The sequence below is a fragment of the Nansenia antarctica genome (genome assembly GCF_963989245.1).
Source record: "Nansenia antarctica genome assembly, chromosome: 16".
Classification (NCBI taxonomy): domain Eukaryota; kingdom Metazoa; phylum Chordata; class Actinopteri; order Argentiniformes; family Microstomatidae; genus Nansenia; species Nansenia antarctica.
Window position 1 is genome coordinate 3,906,118 of NC_137686.1, and position 22,500 is coordinate 3,928,617.

At 44.2% G+C, this 22,500-nt stretch overlaps 1 protein-coding gene across 1 annotated transcript in view; it reads right to left on the bottom strand.

Moving 5' to 3' along the window:
- Positions 1-13,156: 13,156 nt before the first annotated feature.
- wnt3a (wingless-type MMTV integration site family, member 3A) overlaps positions 13,157-22,500 on the bottom strand; it is a gene marked incomplete at both ends in the record, with an annotated part of 18,591 nt that continues 9,247 nt past the window's right edge. Inside the window, 2 exons of the mRNA XM_080546727.1 lie at positions 13,157-13,636; positions 14,378-14,643. Of these exons, the coding sequence (XP_080402853.1) occupies positions 13,157-13,636; positions 14,378-14,643 (746 nt within the window). The remainder of the gene's footprint in view (positions 13,637-14,377; positions 14,644-22,500) is intronic.

Consider the following 22,500-nt stretch of genomic DNA (forward strand, 5'->3'; position numbering starts at 1 on the left):
CAACCCCCCCTGCTATTATCCTCCACGTTTGACTAATGTTCCCTTGTAAGTACAAAGGTGGCAAAAATGCCTTTGTTGGCTTAAACAATACAAACAAGCACTTCAAAAGGAATCAGAAGCTTCACAGGTGCCACCGCTCTCCTGATGATGGGTGTCTTCTCCTACAAGCCAAGGGGATAACCCCTCCTACCCCTCCTACCCCTCCTACCCATCCTACCCCTCCTACCCATTCTACCCCTCCTACCCCTCCTACCCCTCCTACCCATCCTACCCCTCCTACCCATCCTACCCCTCCTACCCCTCCTACCCCTTCTACCCCTCCTACCCCTCCTACCCCTCCTACCCCTCCTACCCCTCCTACTCCTCCTACCCATCCTACCCATCCTACCCATCCTACCCATCCTACCCCTCCTACCCCTCCTACCCATCCTACCCCTCCTACCCCTCCTACCCCTTCTACCCCTCCTACCCCTCCTACCCCTCCTACCCCTCCTACCCCTCCTACTCCTCCTACCCATCCTACCCATCCTACCCATCCTACCCCTCCTACCCATCCTACCCCTCCTACTCCTCCTACCCATCCTACCCCTCCTACCCCTCCTACCCCTCCTACCCATCCTACCCCTCCTACCACTCCTACCCCTCCTACCACTCCTACCCCTCCTACCCCTCCTACCACTCCTACCCATCCTACCCCTCCTACCCATCCTACTCCTCCTACCCCTCCTACCCCTCCTACTCCTCCTACCCATCCTACCCATCCTACCCCTCCTACCCCTCCTACCCCTCCTACCCCTCCTACCCCTCCTACCCATCCTACCCCTCCTACCCCTCCTACCCCTCCTACCCCTCCTACCCCTCCTACCCCTCCTACCCATCCTACCCCTCCTACTCCTCCTACCCCTCCTACCCATCCTACCCCTCCTACCCCTCCTACACATCCTACCCATCCTACCCATCCTACCCCTCCTACCCATCCTACCCCTCCTACCCATCGTACTCCTCCTACTCCTCCTACCCCTCCTACCCCTCCTACTCCTCCTACCCCTCCTACCCCTCCTACCCCTCCTACCCATCCTACCCATCCTACCCCTCCTACCCCTCCTACCCATCCTACCCCTCCTACTCCTCCTACCCCTCCTACCCATCCTACCCCTCCTACCCATCGTACTCCTCCTACTCCTCCTACCCATCCTACCCATCCTACCCCTCCTACCCATCCTACCCCTCCTACCCATCCTACCCATCCTACCCATCCTACCCCTCCTACCCATCCTACCCCTCCTACCCCTCCTACCCATCCTACCCCTCCTACCCATCCTACCCCTCCTACCTCTCCTACCCCTCCTACCCATCCTACCCATCCTACCCCTCCTACCTCTCCTACCCCTCCTACCCATCCTACCCCTCCTACCCATCCTACCCCTCCTACCCCTCCTACCCATCCTACCCCTCCTACCCATCCTACCCCTCCTACCTCTCCTACCCCTCCTACCCATCCTACCCATCCTACCCATCCTACCCCTCCTACCCATCCTACCATTCAGGGCAGGTGACACACTTCTCACATTTCGCTGCGCAGACGTAACAGGGAAGAATACTGCCACGATTACTGCAGCCGTAAAAGCTGCATTTTGGAGCAATAATAAGCGGTAATACTGTACTTGTGATAGCTGACTAGGAGAGGCTCTGATGCAATGAAAGGGTTAAAACGACTGTAAGTTGTAAACAAAATTCAATATCGCAAAATAATTTCTTTACAGTTATACACAAACTGTTCATCATAAATGATTGTAACTATCATTCAACAGGTTTGTGTGAGAAGCAACACATGTCTCGTTTTCACTTTAACATAGTGTAGGTGTCAGTATTCTTATAGATTATTTGGCTGTAGGAGAGAAGTGTCGTGTGTGTGTGTGTGTGTGTGTGTGTGTGTGAGAGGTGTGTGTGTGTGTGTGAGTGTGTGTGTGTGTGTGTGTGTGTGTGTGTGTGAGTGTGTGTGTGTGTGTGTGAGAGGTGTGCGTCTGTGTGTGTGTGTGAGAGGTGTGTGTCTGTGTGTGTGTGTGTGTGTGTGTGTGTGTGTGTGTGTGTGTGTGTGTGTGTGAGTGAGTGTGTGTGTGTGTGTGTGTGAGTGTGCGTGTGTGTGTGTGAGAAGTGTGTGTCTGTGTGTGTGAGTGTGTGTGTGTGTGAGTGTGTGTGTCTGTGTGTGTGTGTATTCATGTCTTGCTTTAGATTACAGAAGTGCAACAGATTATCACTTGCAAGGCGCTAAGAATATAAAACCAGTTCCAACCAGGCAAACATGTGATTTCAAACACTTCTTGAAACATCAGAATTGAGCTTCCTCTAAAGTTCTCACCCCAATTCCATGTGTTAGTGTGTGTTTCTCAATAACAAACAAAAAATGTACATGCTTTTGAAAACTGTATGAACTATTAAATAATTGACTGTCTCTCAGTTTGGTGTGGTAGTTGAATGTGCATTGCACTGCTCAAACCGTCGGTGGGTGGAAGTATTGTGAAAGTGTAGTTCAGTAATATTGGACCCAAGACACATGCACATCAAAAGGTTTTCTTCAAAGACGGTTACATAATGAAATGCTCAGTTGCCCACACAGTCTAGAACATGACTCTGTAGACGCATTATTGCTGGAAATGTTCAGGCTGTAGCATACACAAATAGTGCTTTGATAGCCACATTCTTTTCCACCTTGTTTGATTGTTCAGGATTACCAAAATAGAAAATCCCTCTATCACATACGGCTGATTTGGTTTATGTTTGGCTTATGTGACACAGCTGTTTGTATGTTTCATGGATCGATCATTATTAGATCAAACAAAACACATCTGGGTAACATTTTTTTTTTAGAGTATGCAGACTACCAGTCGGTTGATCTGATGCCTATTTTAATGCACAATGATACTATTGTAACAACCCCCCCCCCAAAAAAGACATAAACACATTTAGAAAAGCAATACATTGAATAGGATCTATCACCAACACATCTCAATGCGAGCTGTATGTAAATACGACATGAAGAATGCAATATTGTTTGGACATCAAAGGTTTAGGGAGAGTGAACTGGGGGGGGGGGTGATTGTTGAAAGAGAAGTGTGACTTCTACCATCACTTGAGAGAAGAGCTCCTTTGCAGCCCCACACTGCTATGCACCCAAGCCCTAGTCTTTCCCCCTAAGAACCCAACTTTTATTTAAATGCAATGGGGACGTCGCAGGCTTCTCACTCTTCCCTGTCCTTCAACAGCGAAAAACAAAACAGGACATAAAGAAAAAGGAGGGGGGCGGAGGGTGCTGATTGCAATTAGCCCCATTGTCTGTCTGCTTTTTATATGGTTATTGGGTGGTGGGGTGCTTAGGGGTCCGGGCCGTGTCGAAGTTCTCACAGTCAGGATGCCGACCTCTCCCGTGCTGGAGCACCACAGAGAGAGCCTTCTCCTTGGCAACTATCTGCTAACAAGGTCCGTCTCACTTGGGTGACAATGCCGCTGTTAGGTGGGGCTCGGGGCTGAAGGAAGGGCCCATTTCCCTTCAGCGGAGAGAGAGAGAGAGAGAGAGAGAGAGAGAGAGAGAGAGAGAGAGAGAGAGAGAGAGAGAGAGAGAGAGAGAGAGAGAGAGGGGATGAGTGTGGCTGCAGGGGCTGAGTTTCTGTCCATCCTGTGATCTGTTTCATGTTTTGTAACTGCTTCCCCCCCTCCACCCCCCCCACCCCCCCAACCGCCTTTCAGATGGTGTGAAAAGTGGAAGGAGGAACTCTGGAAGGTGTGGAATGAGCTACCGGCAGGAGATCTCCTCTGTCGGAGTATCTGCTCCCGTCTGGAGGAGCGGGACATACTGTAATTATAGAAAACAATCCTCCGATGAAGGAGTAACTCTCTTTTCCCCTGAGAGAAGTGGAGAAGTGTGTGTGTATTTCAAGTATTTCTACCCCCCCCCCCCTAAATGACAGCACCTGAAAAATAGTTTGGAGGTGGACAAATGAATCATGATGCATGATGAATGAGAATGGGAATGGCATCTTCGGTATGTTTTTGTAAACCTTTCACTCGGGGGGTTCGGGGGGGTGTGCGTCATTTTTATTCTCTGATAATGGGGTTAGGTGCTACTGAGACTGTGGCGTCTGGTGGTTACATTGTTGCAGGGCTGAAAGACTATCAGAGGTCCAGGCTGAGCCGTAACATACACTGGTGGGCTCTATTCATACCGAACTTGCCTAATCTCCACCTCTGTCTCTTTTCCAAATCTCTATCGTTCTTCAAACTCTCATCACTGAGAACTTCTCTCTCGGGCTGTTGGTGTTTCTTATAAAGAGAGCTCAGCTGGCTTCTGGGGGTCTTTCTCAAAAGAATCAAATTATTTCGGCAGTTTTTTTGTATTTCTCTCTCTGTCTCTCTCTGTGTGGTGTGTGTGTGTGTCTCTGGCAAATCCAGGGATAATGATAGCATTGTCCCACCTTGTGGACTGTTCCCAAACTCTAATTGTGGTCTCATCCGGATTTTAATCTTGGCGCTTTAAGTATTATGGTATAGTCTCTGTGTGTGTGTGTGTGTGTGTGTGTGTGTGTGTGTATGTGTATGTGTGTGTGTGTGTGTCTGTGTGTGTGTGTGTGTGTGTGTGTGTGTGTGTGTGTGTGTGTGTGTGTGTGTGTGTGTGTGTGTGAGTGAGTGAGTAAGTGCATATGTGCGTGCGTGCGTGCGTGTGTACGTACGTATGTGTGTGAGGGGTGTTGCAAACCAATATATCCTTGGTGGGTCAGGGTGTGTGTCATCTATAGTCTTCCCCATCAGCAGGAGATCAGCACAGCCGACGAAATGACCTTCAGGCACAGAAAAGGGCAGCTAAAGGGATTATGTCTATTCAGTATCAATTGTACTTTTGCCTGCCCGTTGAGATAGTTATTGTGACGGACCTGCCAAGGCTGCCATTGGTCCATCCGGCGCAGTGATGCAGTGAGGCATCTCATCCCTTTTGAATGTCAACAGGTAGGTTGGCATGCCAATCGGATAGGTCTTCCAAAGCCTGCAAAAGGGTTAGGGGTAGACACATCATGATAGGTTAGACCTAGGTCATATATAAGCCAAACACTTGAAAGATACCGGCTACTTGATTTAGCTTGCAGTTCAGTGCCATCTTAGTTTTGTGACAATTGATTCTGTTGTACCACGCAAACTAAATCAAGCGTGGCTCAAGAATTGAGTGTAGTTATTTAACCTAGGACTGCTTGGTGACATCCCCACATGGCTTTACAACAACCTTGGACAATGTGTTCACTGTCACCTGCTAAGGAAGGGAGAGGATGCTGAGGGAAAAGATTTTAGAAACAAGGTAAATGTATTTACCTCAGAGTACAGCGGTTAAGGCAATAAATCTTTAACTTTTTGATAAAAGCACCACCTTTTCCACAATGGTATATGTAACACGGTCTGGTCAATAGGGCCGCAAGTCGGCAGCCGATTTAATGTTTGGACTTTTATTTAGAAAAATGTAAATACATTTCAGTGTTGTTGAAAATCAATGACACATCGCTAGTCAACTAACACAGCTTGTCTTGTGAGCCTGCTAACAATGTAAAGTAGTGTTCTTAGTTAACTAGGTAGCAGTGGGGATTACTCACCCAGTCCATTGCGTTGCAGTATTTTGGCGTGACTAGCGAGTTTGTGTTGTGATTTCCAACAATGTTGAAATGTATTTCCGTGTTACTAAATAAATAAAAGACTAAACATTTTGACTTGTTCCCTGTTTCACCAGACCGTGTTTTTTGTACTCTGACAATATGAACTCAAACATACTGTTTGGAGCCACAACATTCACACCTTGGGGTCAACGGTACCACTATACTATTTAGTTTTATGAAACGTTTTTGTTCACTATTTTGTGAAATTATCACTGTATTTGGCACAGAGGTGAATTTATATACCTGACATGTTTTTAGATATAAAGTCACTACGGATTTGGTACCTGTGGGCCGTAGCTAAATGGCCACATATTATTTGAATAATTAGAAATTATTTTCTATTTCAAACTTAACCTTTATTGTTTCAAACTTTTAACCTTGTACCTTGTATCTACCTATTTATTTATTTTTAAATTTGTCCTAATTCCACCACTACCCACTCCCCCACCCCAACCCCATCATCTAAGGACAACTTCAAATGTTTGTTTCTTAGTATCTTTTAAAGTGTGTGTACTTTGTTACAGTTCCTCTTTAGGTGTTTCAACCCTCCCCCTCAGACACACATAGAGCTGTGCATTCAAGTGCTGCTGCTGCTTTCACTGGCAACGCTTCACACAGCCCTTACATGCACTTGCATGCTACAAGCACATAGCAGGTTTGTAATGCCTCTGGCAGTATGGTCCAGAAAGGCTCGTACAGACCCCCCCTCTGTTTGGAGCCGTCCCCAGTTCATTGGGGAAGGTAACGCAGATGCTGGCAATGGCTCCTGGCACCACACACCACCTCTCTACACACCACACACCACCTCTCTACACACCACCTCTCTACACACCACCTCTCTACACACCACCTCTCTACACACCACCTCTCTACACACCACACACCACCTCTCTACACACCACCTCTCTACACACCACCCCTCTACACACCACCTCTCTACACACCACCTCTCTACACACCACCTCTCTACACACCACCCCTCTACACACCACCTCTCTACACACCACCTCTCTAGTAGACTGCTCACATGTTGTTCCAGAGCTGCACTAGTTGGTGGAATGTGTCACACATAGTTGTTTTTTTTACCTCACAAAGAGTTTCTTTCGTGCCATGTTGACATCTTTGCATGTACTGGTTCTTGTTGGACCAACATCATGAAGGACAGTCCTTGTCGTGCTTCTGTGAGCTCTAGCAGAATGTTCCATGTTGCCCAGTGTTTTTACCATGGCCAACCAAGTCTGACGCTGTGTCACACACCCTGTCAAAGCACAAGACATTGGGAGTGCATGTGCCTTTTCTTATCCGAGACGACCTGCGATGTCATTGGCTGCCAGGTGTCTGAAATTATTGCCTGTTCCAAATGCTAGCCAAAGCTAGTCACCTGAGGATCTCATGCCCACATCACAACATGAGTGTCAACCATACAAATTGTGGCTGTTTCTGTTGCCCCAAGGGCAATGGGGCAGGTACTGCTGACCCCAGGGTTAGGGTCGCCACATACTGTCACGGTACATCTATCTCTGTGCCAAATTTGGTGATCTTATCACAAAAAGAAGGACCTTCTATATGAAGAGTTTATGAAATAGCGGTACCATCGGTGGCCGTTTTGTAAAATTGCTCTTACGGCCCCCAAAAATGTGAAAGTTTCAAAGTAAATAAATAAAATGTGGTGCTTTTATCAAAAAGTGAACGATTCCTTCAAATATTTCTGCTTAACCACTGCACTATCAATAATTATTCATAATGAATTATTATCTCATTTCAGATGACCAACGTGGCTACTGAAGTCTGGGTACCACAGTTACCCTTTATTTATTTATGCTGGGTTTGTAAAATGCATTGTCTATGATATGTTGATAGATTGTAGATAAAGGAGTAATAAATAGTTATTACTCATTGTTTGAAACGGTGTGACGTTGTTTTGTTGCTTGTGATGTACAGAGATAGGCAGTGATGTCATACCTGCGTTGTTTAGCACTCTTTAAATTAAACAACTCTTAAATTAATACTGTGATTCACTGGTGATTTACAGACTTGTTCTAAAAACCTTTATAAAGGTTGTCAAGGTTTGCTCCAAGGTTTGCTCACAGAAGAGTGTGATGTTGCAAATGGAAAATAAGTTCTCCTGAAGTGAAGTGTCCCATGAAGTGATAATATCTATCTTTTTCATGGGGACACAGTTTGGGAGTGTGTTTTCCTATATGACACGGTCTGGTGAAAAGGTCTGCATGTCGGCAATTCTCAATTCGCGCAAATAACCAAGAAGCTTCTTTAAAAATGTATTATGTTTTGAGCTTTTTTACATTTTACGAAAGTTTAAGTATTGAACTCTATATAACAAACAACAGTTTTAGGATCACTAAATACTCATCATTTGTGAATTGGATTCACTGTATCATCTGCCATGGGCTAATGGTAGGTGATACATGGCTTGTAAACAAACTTAGGACATGTGCAAAAGCAAGGACAGCGTGATCATCTAATTATGTGTAGTTATGTGTTTTTAGCATGTTGATGTTCTATCAGAATGTTGTGATGTGCTAAACATGCAGTTACATGTTCATAGCGATGTTCTTTCTTAGCTGCTAGCTATTAGCAGCTGTTTTGCCTGTGTTTTGATTCAGAGCGAGTTCCTCCTGTATTTAGTTTGAGGTGTACCAATATTCAAATAAGTATCTTCTTCAACTATTCTCAGATTTCAATGTATGACACATCATTTGAACGTTTACAATCAGCACTTTCATAATCTGGAAAAAAAACAGAAAAATGACCTTGCCCTACTTGAGGATTTCTTCACCAGACCCTGACACTTCATAAGTAAGTTATCATAGCTGCATCCTCCACACAATATGGGTTCAGAGTGAGAACCTCACCTGGAGAAGGAATGGAGTGTGTGGGCTATGGCATATTTTTTCAATCCTCTCCATCTGTTTTTAGAGTTGAGCATGATTTCACATCTACGCGTCCTTAAGTCAACATCATTTGTCAGTGGATGCTAAAACGAGCCAGGTTGTCTGACTTCTGGAGGTTTGGCTGATGAAAGAAGCACTGACTGCCTTTACTGTTCTTACCTGCATCTTGTACTCTGACCTTTAACCTACAACATGAGGAAACCACATGAGAATGGATGGGTAGATTATAAGGCTGTAGATTAGATTATTGCTGCTTCAGTGCATGGTGACAAGCCTCCTGGACACAGAGGTCATGTGAAAATGACTATGGATTATATGCTTCTGATTATTCTGTCCTATTTTAAATGAAGGATATTTTTTCAAGGCCCAATGTGACCCAACCTTGTTTCCATAACATTTTGCCCACAAATTATTTCTGAAGCATGTATGTGTGCATGACCGTATAGAGAGTATATAATGGCTTCATTAGATCAAACGTTATCATCTCATTTAACATGGGGCTGATCACACAGTGTTGGTAGGATGTTGTTGTCCACAATGGCACCTTTAGAGATTGCCAACAATTGTTCTGGAGAGCCATGCCAATGACAGAATATTCTCTAATGATAGCTAGAAACGTCAGTTTTATTGCAAATAAAGTGTCATCATGTTTTTATGTCCTTTTATTTTGTTATTATAAAGTTAACATCTATTAATCTAGTACAGACTGTAGGACAAGCAGTGTATCCTGTGTACGCTCAGTGATAAAACAGACATTGAGGTAAAACTGTTACAGTGTTACAAGTAACAACACTGTCTTGAAAACGGAATGTATCTGCAAATATATACTCTTACTTACTTACTAATATATACATTTACAGTAAAATAAATAATCATAGAAAACATCAGACTTTAGAAATCCATAAAAATGCAAAACTAGTTTATACAAAACTTTGGAAAACTTTAAAGAGACCATAACAAAAAGTTTAGAACATGAGCACATGTTTACACAAACACACAAACAAACAAACAAACAGAAATGAACAAACAAACATTAAATCAAATATAAATGCAGAAAAGCACATCTCGTATTGAAAATTGTTGCTCAGTAGTTGATCACGGTGGAGAAGTGGTATCATGTGAGATATGTATCATTCTGGAGGTGCTAGGGAGGACGCTGGGGGACGTAGAGGACAGAGGATGGGCTCGTTGTGTTGCATGGAATGGCATGAGGTATGGTATCAAACGTGTTGTTTAATGCATGGAATGGCGTGAGGAATTCCATGCCATTCCATGCATTACACTGAGCCCATTCTCCGACCTCGACCTCCACCAATCTCCACTGTCAATAGATGAGACATGTTCAGATGAGTCTATGAAAATGGTATGAGCTACACGTGCCTGAGACTGTAAACCGGCAAACCTTGTTAACCGGCGACTACTTTTCGACAGCCTCGAAAGTCAGCGGAAACTCTTTCTGTGGCTCGAATGAACATACCCTTTAATGAAATTCATTATGACAACACTTTTGATTCAAGGTTCAGTAGTCTCATTTTCGTTCCATAAAAGTATGAAAAATTAATTTTAAAAAGGATGAGTGGTATGTGTATTTGATCTCCTTACAAAAAAACAGGTGTAGAAGATACGTCAGATTTGTCCAAGCAATCAGTAGTTCATCTAAGCAGACACCAATGAGACCTGTCACTCCACAGTCAGATAGGTGGTTACATGATTCCATAACCAAAACACAGAATAGCAAAACATACACAACAAATTATATCTATTTGGTTAACAACATGAACAGTATATGTCTATGCAGTCTACATGCAAAATGAATTAGTAGAAAACTTCACATTTTTGTTCAAACTATGTCTAAACGGTATCTTTCATAGAAAGAGTACATGTATGCATGCATGCATACATGCATACATACATACATACATACATACATACATACATACATACATGCATACATACATACATACAGACATACATACATACATACATACATACATACATACATACATACATACATACATACATACATACATACATACATACATACATACATACATACATAACCTACAGACAGACAGACAGACAGACAGACAGAACAAACAAACACAAAGACAAATTATCTTTAATTAGCAGCATACACAGAAGGGAAGTATTGATAGTGTCAGTGATGCTGCTGGGCTGTTTTTATAGTTGCAGGGACAAAATTAAGCCACAAATGAGAATCATCTACACAGGTTTTGGTCATCGTTTTACAGCAACTGCACAATATATATATATATATATATATATATATATATATATATATATATATATATATATATATATATATATATATATATATATATAAGACAGCTTGGTTAGTGTTGTAGGATGATGCCACTTCTGACCTACTATATTTGCTATTTGGCAACACTTTATATGAGGTACACACAGCACTCGAGTTGAGGGGGGATGAGGGGGGATGGCACCCCCCCTGAAATAAAAAAGGTAAAAATCACCCCCTTCTAAAACTGCCATCCCCCCTCTCTATCCCTTATGTCATTTTATCAATGAACATGGTATTACTGCTATTTCAACATTTAGTTTTACGCATATTGAGTAAAATACTGTGGGCGAGGGGGCACGCACACATGCAATGACATTTTTACCAAGTCACTGACACTGAAGTCACTGACGCTGTGGGGATGCAAACATTTTCCCCATATGATAAAATCCACCATCCACCATCCCCTGATTTTCTTTTACAACTTGAGTACTGGGTACACAACACAGTATAACTCGTTATAGGCATGTACTGTATGATTCCTTAATATCTTCGTAATATATCATAATATGTTGCATATGTTTAACTGTCTGATAATACCTCAGGATCATTAGATATTAGATGACACAAGACATTATAATTCAGTCATACATGCTTATAACAACTCTAATGTTCAACACATTATAACTGTATGCTCCTAAGTAAAGTGTTCCCTGCTAATTCTGTTCTAATATGATGACCTCTGGGGAGCGTTTCAGATGTTGTAATAGCTTAAACAGAGAGAATAGTGGGGTTACCTTAAACGCACGGTCATGAAACAACAACAACAACAACAACAACAACAACAACAACATATTCTAGTGGGTAAGTCCCTTTCACAAAGTTTCATTCTCAAATACTAAATAGATTGGTTTGTCAACACTGAGTCACCTGACGTGGCGTGTTTCGGTGGACAATCACTAACACTGATAACAACGAGGAGAACAAGCTTCATACGTTCCTCAACGACAAGACGAGAAGTGCTGACCTTTCATACTCCGTTTACCACTCTCTGCCCAACTCATGTTCAGGCTGAATGGAAAGTCATTTTGTCTTTGGGCAAAACATGACGCAGTATCATTGTTCTGTGGCCAAACCTCTTGGCAACCTTGTTCAAAGAGCTTCCAGTTGTAAGCAGGGGTTTGATGAGACATTGATGAAACGTTGTAGGGATCAAAGCATCCATTTTCTTAATTCTTTCTCCAAACACGTTGTTTGGTTGATGTGTGCTAATGTTCTTTTTCTGATCGGACTAGACTAGTATTTTTTTGTCTTTATAAAGCCAGAGAATTTGAGAATACATGAACATAAAAACAATGTGACAACTACATTCACTCAGGTGCAAGTGCATTCTAACCCAAACATTAGTAACAGGTTAACACTATAAGACATAGAACGTCCATTTACTCACTCAATCAAAAGGTTATTTATCACCTACACACTACAAATGTTGAGTAGAATGTGTGCTTTTGAGTGTATAGTGGTCATACAAAGTTCTGAAAATGCTCATATATGCTATTCCTTTTTTAAACTCATGAACATGTAATATACACATTTTTAAAAATTACATTATTGGTGGAGAGCAGAGGGTTGACTGAATATGACTGAATATCTTGAATATTTGGAAAGCGATGATGTTCATAGATAGCATGGTGTCCCACAGGCTTGGACAGTGCCCTACCGCTCTAGAAGGAGGTGACTACTCAGAGCATACAGAGAACTCACCAATATGGTGTTTGTCAAGAGAGAAGCTTTTATACAAACCAATCTCTTCTCTTTTCTTGTGTTGGGAAACCAAAAGCTTGAAAATATCTCCCTGGTAATTGAAGTCACCTTTTGGCTACCCCCCCCCCACTGTCTCTTCCTTTGCATCTGTCGACGAGAGTCGTCATCATCGTCATCATCATCATCGTCATCATCATCATCATCATCATCATCATCACCACCATCAACATCCTTATTATGCTGTTTGTATCAACGGAGTCACCTGGAGTCTATCTCTGGTCAACTACCATCGTATTCTAAGACACAAGGCTGACTCTCCACAGCGTCACATAACAAGAGCCCTCTTGTATGCTTGTTAGGTGACTGTAGCTGAATCCGCAGACTAGTCAGCTAAAGTTTGAAGTCTAATCCGAGGCTCTCGAAGTCCTCTCGCCTGGGCTAAGTAGCTTCTTCCGATAAATGTAAGTATTTTTTCCCCTGTTTCTTTTGGTGAGATAAGACGAGTGCCAAATGAGAGAGGGGGGGGGGCACTATTTACAGGTGTGAACATCGTAGACACGCACGCACTCCTGGCAGCTGACGTAGCAGCACCAGTGGAAGATGCAGTGGCACTTCTCCTTGCGCTTCTCCGTCCTCGTGTTGTGACCGCGGCCGCAGCAGAGCAGGTCGCAGCCGTCGATGCCGTGGGACGTGAGGTTGCAGGCGCGGTCCCGCGTGCCGAAGGAGCCCGTCTCCGGGTTGGGCTCGCAGAAGTTGGGCGAGCTCTCATAGTAGACCAGGTCGCGCTCGTTGGGAGGTTTAAAGAAGGTGTACTTGGGCCGCAGGGTTTCCACCCAGCCGCGGGACTCCTTGTGCTTCTCCACCACCATCTCCGAAGCGCTGTCGTACTTGTCCTTCATGTAGTCGCCGATGACCCGGAAGTCGGGCTGGGACCACCAGCAGGTCTTCACCTCGCAGCTGCCCGAGAGGCCGTGGCACTTGCACTTCAGGAACATGTTGTCGTTGAGGGACTGATGGGAGGGGAGAGGGAGGACGCCATTGGTTGAAAGTCAAAGTCATAAAGTAACAATGTATATAGGTGGCGGCAGTTGGTGAAAGCCGGGAACGAGTCAGAATCAAATGTTCGTTACTCGCCGAATCCATTGCATTCCAATGTTTCGGCTTGACTAGCAAGTGTGTCATTGATTTTCAACAACTGAAACAATTTTCTGAAAATAAAACTCCGAACATTTAGATCGGTTTGCTGACTTGTTCCCGCTTTTACCAGCTGCCGTCACATATTTGTAGTGACAATACTAGAACGAGTTTATCAGATGATCTAGGATTGGGGTGAATCAAAGCTAGCTTGTCAAATAGAACATCATTCAAAATCAGCCTGTGAAGAAGAGACATTTACATTACATGTTTGCCATTTAGCAGACGCCTTATTCCAAAGCGACTTACAATCGATACATTTGACTAAGCAAGTGAATCATCAATTCACTAGTTGTAGCAGGACGAGTAATCAAGCTCAGGCCAGGGGCCATTGGCAGTCGTCGTAGAGAGAAGCTTTTTTTTTTTTTTAGCTTTTTTGTCTGTCTTACATGTAACGATGAATTGAGAATCAAGGACCCCAATTGAAATAAGCCAGTGGCTTTCTTGGGTTTTTATCCTGTTAGTTGACCTTGTATGTAATATGTACTTTCATGTACCTACTTCTGCAAATCTTCTAATAAAGTTTTCAATCAATCAATCAAAGAAGAGGTTCTCACCGTGCGGCCCGCCTCGTTGTTGTGGCGGTTCATGGCAGAGCGTGCGTCGGGCCGGTTCTCCCGGGCGTCGGCGAACTCCCGTGACACCATGCTGCCAAAGTCCACGTCCTCGCTGCAGCCCCCCCACTTCCAGCCTTCCCCGGGGGGGCCCTTGTGGCGTGAGTCGCAGCCGCAAATGGTGGCCGAGCCGTCGGCGCATGAGCGCGTCACAGCGAACGCCACGCCTGCCGAGGCGATGGCGTGGACGAACGCCGACTCGCGAGTCGCTGGAGAGAGAGGAAGAGGGGGTTTGATTTAATGAACTCTCTTCATACAAAATACGGGTCCATTATTTCTGGGCTTAACAGACACACCACGACAGGATAAACATAGTATTACCACAACATATATCAAGAACAGGACAAAAACAGATATTTACATTGTCAAGATCGGCTTGGTGGTACTGTCCAACGTAATAGGTAAATACTGTATTTAGATCGGCAACATTTAGGGAATGGGACAGAAGCATTCTCATAGACAGCCACGAAAAAGCAACCACTTTGTGAAACCGCTCGTGAACTCCTAAACAGCTCAGTCTTCCTGTCATGTCTTTGTGAATGCAGGCTCACACAGTAGGCTCGTGGTATGGGTTCATAGTCAGACTGAGTATGACAGAATGCTAGCAACAACTGTCTTTGTGGGAATGTATGTACTGATAAATGTACCTCAATGGCACATGGTCATCTAGGTCAGCTGTAAAGACCTGCTACTGTTTGGTCCTATTTAGTTTGGTACTATCAATGTAGCAGATCAACCCATCCAAAGAAAAACACCCCATTTAATGTAATCATTAAACCATCATTTGATGTAGGAACAATGCAAGGTTTTTGTGTGAAGAGTATCACTGGCTTAAAGACATATTTTACAATTGTTTGACTAGATTTTGATATTTGTTGGTTTCCTAGCATTAGTAAGAGGCTCAATAAATACTGCAAACAGTAACTGATATTGGGACATGGTGCCTAAAGCTAATAGCTAACAGCTATTACTTGTTATACCGGTAATCTTCTAAAAAGTGCCTTTATAATGCCTTTTCATGAGAATCATAACATGTGGGTGAAATGAGGTGACGTCTTTTTTTAGACTAGGACTTTTCTTGTGGTTAGGGCACCTGTGGTTGCATTATTCATTTCAGTAAACAATTCCGCTGAAGTCAAGCTCCACACCCCATTCCACACGATAAAACCAGTTCAATCTGATCTGATTGACCAATGAGGGTCATCTCCACATCGAGGATCTGTCTTCTCTGTCCGACCAAGGTGCTGTGTGTGGACCCATCCTGCTCAGCCATTAACCCATCGACTCCCTGAACAAGGCCAGCGAGGGCTCTGTCTGTCTGGCATAGCTGACTGATGACTCAGAGGGGGGGATAAGGAACTTCCAAGAAGATGAGAAGGAAAAGACAGGGCCTGACAGGGCCTATAATTAAGAGACTCAATTAAGCTTTTGAAAGGTTAGGAAATGGCCGCCTCACACTGCGGTCTGTGAGGCAGAGACACAACAGAGAGAAAGAGAGAGAGTAGGGGGAGGGGGGTAGAGAGAGAGGGAGAAGAAGAGAGAGATAGCTAGAGAGAGACAGAGACAGAGACAGAGACAGAGAGACAGAGAGAGGCAGAGAGACAGAGACAGACAGAGACATTCAGAGACAGAGACAGAGACAGAAACAGAGACAGAGACAGAGACAAAGACAAAGAGAGGCAGAGAGACAGAGAGACAGGGAGAGAAACCTGGGAAGGGTTCAGAGGTGTAACCACCCAACAATGTGGCACACTTCAGGGAACTAGGGTGCAGTTGGACACCGAGAACCTGCTGAAGTTCCACGCTTCCCCTGCTTTTACTAGATTCATTATGACAGGGAGGTTTCCCTGGATATATGTACTTTGGTCTTGTATGGTCTTGCACGGCACCAAGAACAGAGGGAGAGAGGGAAGGAGGAGAGGTAGGGAGAGAGAGAGTGGTGGAGGGGGAGACGGTACAAGGGGGTGGATAGAGCGAGGGAGAGAGCGAAGAAGAGAAAGAGGGAGCGACACGGACACAGAACGCAAAAGAGAGGGGAAAGAGGGAAAGAGGGAAAGAGGGAAAGATTGGAGAGGGGGAGCAAAGAGAAAGAGGGAGAGCCTTGGCTAGGGAGAGCAAAAAAAGAGGGAGAGAGGGGAGGAGTAAATGGCTAGGGGAGTGCGAACACTCCTCCCTGGCTGCAGGTTTCAACCAGTTTGAGAAATAAGGGGCATTAGGAACAGTGATGCAAGAGAGGCCTACTGGCACCATCCATCACACACTCCCTTAGCATGCCTGTACTAAGCATTAGCTTAGCATGCCTGTACTAAGCATTAGCATGCCTGTACTAAGCATTAGCATGCCTGTACTAAGCATTAGCTTAGCTTGTGCACCACTGCTGGTTGGCACACTGCAGGCTACATATCTTAACTGTACATACTGTACTAACTGTACATACTGTAGTGACATCCATCACCCTTGTCCTGTACATATCATACTGCACATATCTTAACTGTACATGTCTTCGCCCTTGTCTGTACATATCACACTGTACATATATCTTTACTGTACTTCATTACTGTACAATACATCATATTGATATTCATGCTCATATATTGACTTTTTATATTCATATTCATTGCACGTATATTGACTTTATATTCATTTACTTATACTCACTGTAATACCGTATACTGTCCCACCATGCACTGTCCAGACATTTATGGTTTTTGCACTATTGCATCTGGTTAGGTGCCCAACTGTGTTTCGTTGTCTTTGTACTTGTCAATGACAATAACGTTGAATCTAATCTAATCTAATCTAATAAACTAGCATGTCACCTTTCAGCATGATTCACTATCAGACCGGGGTTCAAACAGTATTTCAAATAACTGATTGAGTTTGCCATGACACAAAGGAACCAATGGGAATAGTCCCAAAAGTGGAAACAACACCCAACAGGCGTTCCAGGTAGGCTTAAGCAAACCCTCAATTTTTTTTGAATACTTTTCAACTCAGGTTTGTTCACAATATCTCTGATGTCTCCTGCTGCTTGCTAGACTTAAAACAAAAATGCATTAAAAAGTATAATAATTCAAAAAAGATAGATAGGAAGAAAACCAAATAACAAGAGCAATCTCTTTAGCTTTTAGCTCTTTAGCTTTTTTTTTTAAATATGGAATGACTTCTGTAGTAAAAACCTGCTCCATCTATCTAAATATGGAATGACTTCTGTAGTCAAACCTGCTCTATCTATCTAAATATGGAATGACTTCTGTAGTCAAACTGCTCCATCTATCTAAGCAGCACCGTCCAGCTTTAAAACCACAGAGTCGCCCACTTTTATGATCAGGAAGCCAATAAAGTGTGGGTCAAACCCTAATGGCTGGCTGACAATGATGCTGAGGAGCGAAGGGGGGTGGTGGTGGTGGTGGTGGTGGTGGTGGTGGGGTGGGGGGGGGATGAGAACAAGAAAAGAAAAGGGAAGATTATCTGGGGACAAGATGAGAAAAAATAAAAAAATAAATATGTGTCCTGGCACCTTGGGGTGGGTTGAGGGGGCTTTACCTGGGAAAGGAATGTCTCGGGGGGTTGCCTAAGTGGACTGATTTCTTGTGACAGCCCCCCCACCCCCCCCCGCCCCCCCCACCCAAACCCTGCCGGACCCTGGCATGGCAAGTGGTCCCTCTGACCTGCTGGGGGGCTGAATCCCCTATTGTGCTGCCACTGTCACGCCGCGTTAGCCCCACAATGGCCGCAGATATTTTATATGAATTTTGCCCTGGCCCGGTGATTAGTGGGGACCAAGTTAAGTCATAGCAACAGAGAACTATGCGTTGGCTGGACCCCGCTTGTCGGCAGACGGGGAAATCCCTATTCACATGCTTTAATAAAACAATCTAAAGGGCGTGTGAATGGGGAAAAGTGCTTTCTCTCCAGCTTAATCTCATGGTTGCGGAGATATTGTGCTCCACGCAGAGCCCAGCAGGGGGTGGTGCTAAGGTCCCCCCATCAAGCCCATTTACCACACCCCTTCTTTCTTTCATAGGCAGAGTTAATGATATACCGGTGCGCTAACCTCCCTCCCCCCAGCATGGAGAAACATGCATCGGATGAAAAGCAGGCACCTCTTAGCACATCCTAAATTGTAACACTTTCTCCTCCTGAGGTCAGAGGTCGCAACCTGAATTCCCTGACCTTTTCCCTTGTTGCTTTAGGTTAGGTATTATTGTTGTTGTTGTTGTTATTATTATTATTACAACAATTATTAGCATTAGCATTTGCATTACAGCGCTATCTCGGATGTAGGGGCAGATGCACTGACTTTAAATGACTTTTCCCCCCGATCTAATCTACATTATAAACTTGATAGGTTCCTCACTCCAGTGGATAGGACATGGCGGACAAAGCTGAGATATGTGACCTTGTGGTCATCATTGTGGCAACACCAGAATTCCATCTTCACCTGTAAGGCATTATACATCTATTGCATCAGGGAATCTCCATTTATCATTTTCAGATACTGGAGTGACTAACTATGCCTGTTTCTACCTGTAGAGAAAGCCTTCATGCCTTGGGTTGTGTGACTGTCCGGTTTCTTTGGAATTCTCTACACTTGATAATGCTGCCATATGACTCACTCGGGTTTGGCTGTAACCGCCCCCCACCCCCCACACCCCCCACCCCCAACCCCCGGACAAGTGTGCTGAACAAGCGGCCCTGTCCGAACACCTGAACACCTGTGCTGCCTCCTACTGCCTTTCAACGCAGGCAGATTCCAGGGGCACATGTTTTGACACTTTGGTTAATGTAAATTAATGAGTGCTGACACAGACATAGCCTGAAGGCAGGGCTATGTGACAGGGGCGGGTGGAGAGAAAGAGAGAGAGAGAGAGAGAAAGAGAGAGAGTGAGAGAGAGAGAGAGAAAGAGAGAGAGAGAAAGAGAGAGAGAGAGAAAGGGAGAGAGAGAGAGAGAAAGGGAGAGAGAGAGAGAGAGAAAGGGAGAGAGAGAGAGAGAGAGAGAGAAAGAGAGAGAAAGGGAGAGAGAGAGAGAGAGAAAGGGAGAGAGAGAGAGAGAGAAAGGGAGAGAGAGAGAGAGAGAGAGAAAGGGAGAGAGAGAGAGAGAAAGAGAGAGAAAGGGAGAGAGAGAGAGAGAGAGAGAGAGAGAAAGGGAGAGAGAGAGAGAAAGGGAGAGAGAGAGAGAGAGAGAGAAAGGGAGAGAGAGAGAGAGAAAGGAGAGAGAGAGAGAGAGAGAGAGAGAGAGAGAGAGAGAGAGAGAGAGAGAGAGAGAGAGAGAGAGAGAGAGAGAGAGAAGGGTGCAGGAATAACTGGGCATAATTATATTCTCAGGTCTGCTTGTTGGGCATGAAGTTCCTGAACAAAACTTCATTTAAAACGTAATTCAACGCAAATAGCACATAGAAACATTGCATAACATGACTTTTATGACGGGTGTGATTTTTACGAGGTCTGCCACAAAATATCATAAAAGGGAAGGCAGTTCATGTTTTCCATAAAATGTTTCATGGTAATTTACAACAACGTCGTAATGTACCGATGTACCTGGGAATACCTTGCATCCATAAACGTTCTTTTCTGTACTATGGTTCATTACACAGTAGGCCTGTATGTAGTGCATATTTGCCTTCATTCAAGCTTTTCTGTACCAGGAGAAACCATCCAGGCTACGCATCTTAAGGAGCAAGCTTAAGCCCGGCTCTCATCATGACCTGGAAGCGATTCTGGGGTCATTCAGAGGTTTCCCAAAAGCTTTGCGCCTTAAGTCGTAGTTAATTTCTCCCGACAAACAAGCCACAACGCTGTGAGATTATTGTACAAATTTTCCAAATCGATCTTTGCCGTGTGTCAGTCGTCTTCTGTCTGCGAATTAACATTTTGTTGAATGAAAAAAATAAAAAGTTACGTCTCTGAGCTAGGAAACTGTTGACCTCTGTCTCAGATGGCAGTCACGGGCTGATGGAGGTAGAAAGCGGAAGGGGATGCGGCTCGTTAGAATGCGTGGAACGGAACAGGGAATGGTGCCAGTTGATACCGTTCCTCATTCCATTCCATTCCATGCCTTACCTCCACCAGCCTCCAACTGGTGAAAGCTCTGGAGGGCCCTACTACTGTTCTTTTCAAATCTCCCCCCCCTTGAAAAGGCGTGAGGAGGAAACCGACACACATCCGTCTGCGCGGCAGACAAACAGACACCGGCGGGGGACAATGGGGCCGCGATGCGCAGACAAATACAAGCATCAATCACAGCAGCAGAAATGAACAGGAGGCTTCTCCTCCTTCTCCCTACTAAGCCCTATCAAAAGACCCCTGAGCCCTCTGAGTCACTGCGCTCGGCTCCCCACAAAGGCACTTAATCCAGCCACTTTGACCTTTCACATTATTAAGGGCTTCAGTGACCTTAATCCAATCAAAATGATTTACTAAAGCCCCCCCTCACCCCCCCCCCCCCCACCCACCTCCACCCGAGACCCCCAGAGTATAGCCGCCTCCCCCTTTTTCCACCCAGTGCCCCTGCAATCTAGGGCTAGGGGGGGGGGAGTGCTGGGGGGAGATGTGCTGGTATTTTACACCACAATAGACTTGAGACAGTGAACCCCTATCATTACCCACCCTCCTTGAGCCCTGGCCTTCTCCATCAATGTAACAACTGGCTCAAGAGTTTATTAAAAGCAATTGCCCCGACTAACCCCACCTCCCACCATAGTAAACATCAGTCTTTTCTATACCAGTTGACAGACTACCCCCCCCCCCCCCCCTCCCCTTCTTCTTCTTCTCCCCCCTTCCGCTTTACCATCACTCCATCACACTACGCATCCCTCTTCCCCTGACTGGTAACTGATCTTAAGGTCACAGTGCAGCAATGTAGAGGCAGAGAAGCCTGCTTTTCTTTTTAATGATCATTCTATTACATAGGAGAATTATGTACAGTGAAAACATAGCATATGTTGTTATTGATTTATGGGTGGCAAATGTAACATGAAGGGCCAAAAATTACCAGAACTTCTGTCAAATGCATTGTGTGTTCTGAATGTATTTCTCATTGTATTATTTTATATAGAAACTGATGCGGTGGAGGCTATATATTTCAGCATACAAGCCTGACTTGGTATACAGCATTTTCAGAGCAATCCATCAGGCAAGGGGAACAGTCGAGAATTGAGAAGGGGATTCCCTTCAAGAAAAAAAAGAAATTCAACAAAAGATAACACCCCACCCAAAGTCTACTCTACATGCATAATTTCTTCTGTTCAAACACCTCATAGCCGAGTGACTCTCTCAAGTCTATCTAAACAAGGATTTGGAAATGTAATATTAATGGTGTACTGTATGCAGACAATCAAACAATATCTAACATGAAAAATAAGAGAAACCAGATGGACATTTGTCCTCGTTAACAGGCTATTAATTAACTTGGCAGTGTAGGCCTACTGCCAGGAAAATGAGACTAGATCAGTCGTTAGGAAGCACTTGTACTGACTTTTCCTTCCCTTTTCACTTTACTTAGAGCCAACAGGTACAATGTATTGTGATGAAGCCATGATAAATTGTAAAACTAATTGTAAGTCGCACATCATCTCATTATAACAACTCATACATGTCTATGTCTAACAGCTTAAAATATAGTTCACAAATGTTGGCTTTCAGTGAAGTGTTACAGAATATTTGTTTTTCCTTTTCTACCATCTCAATATCAACAGCTACAGCCCTCAGTGTGCTGGGGGACAGAGTTTCAGCGTTGACTGGGTGATAATAACCATTATACAACAGTTAGTTCCGACCAAGTAATTTGATTGGACAAGAGGCATTCCATGAGTGCTGATATACAGTATAACAGCACTGGGACTTTTAACTATATATATCACTCCGCCGCACAGATGTTCTACTAAATGACCGTTAATTAGACTACATTGTTTGGGTTCAGGTTACTAGGCAACAGTCCATTTGAAGTTCAGTTGCGGAACAATTTTTTGTTTATTTTTATGATTGAATATCAAATCATAATCTGTTGTCGCATATTACTGTTAACTAATAAATCGCGCTGTAGAACTGTTGTATAAAAGCAATA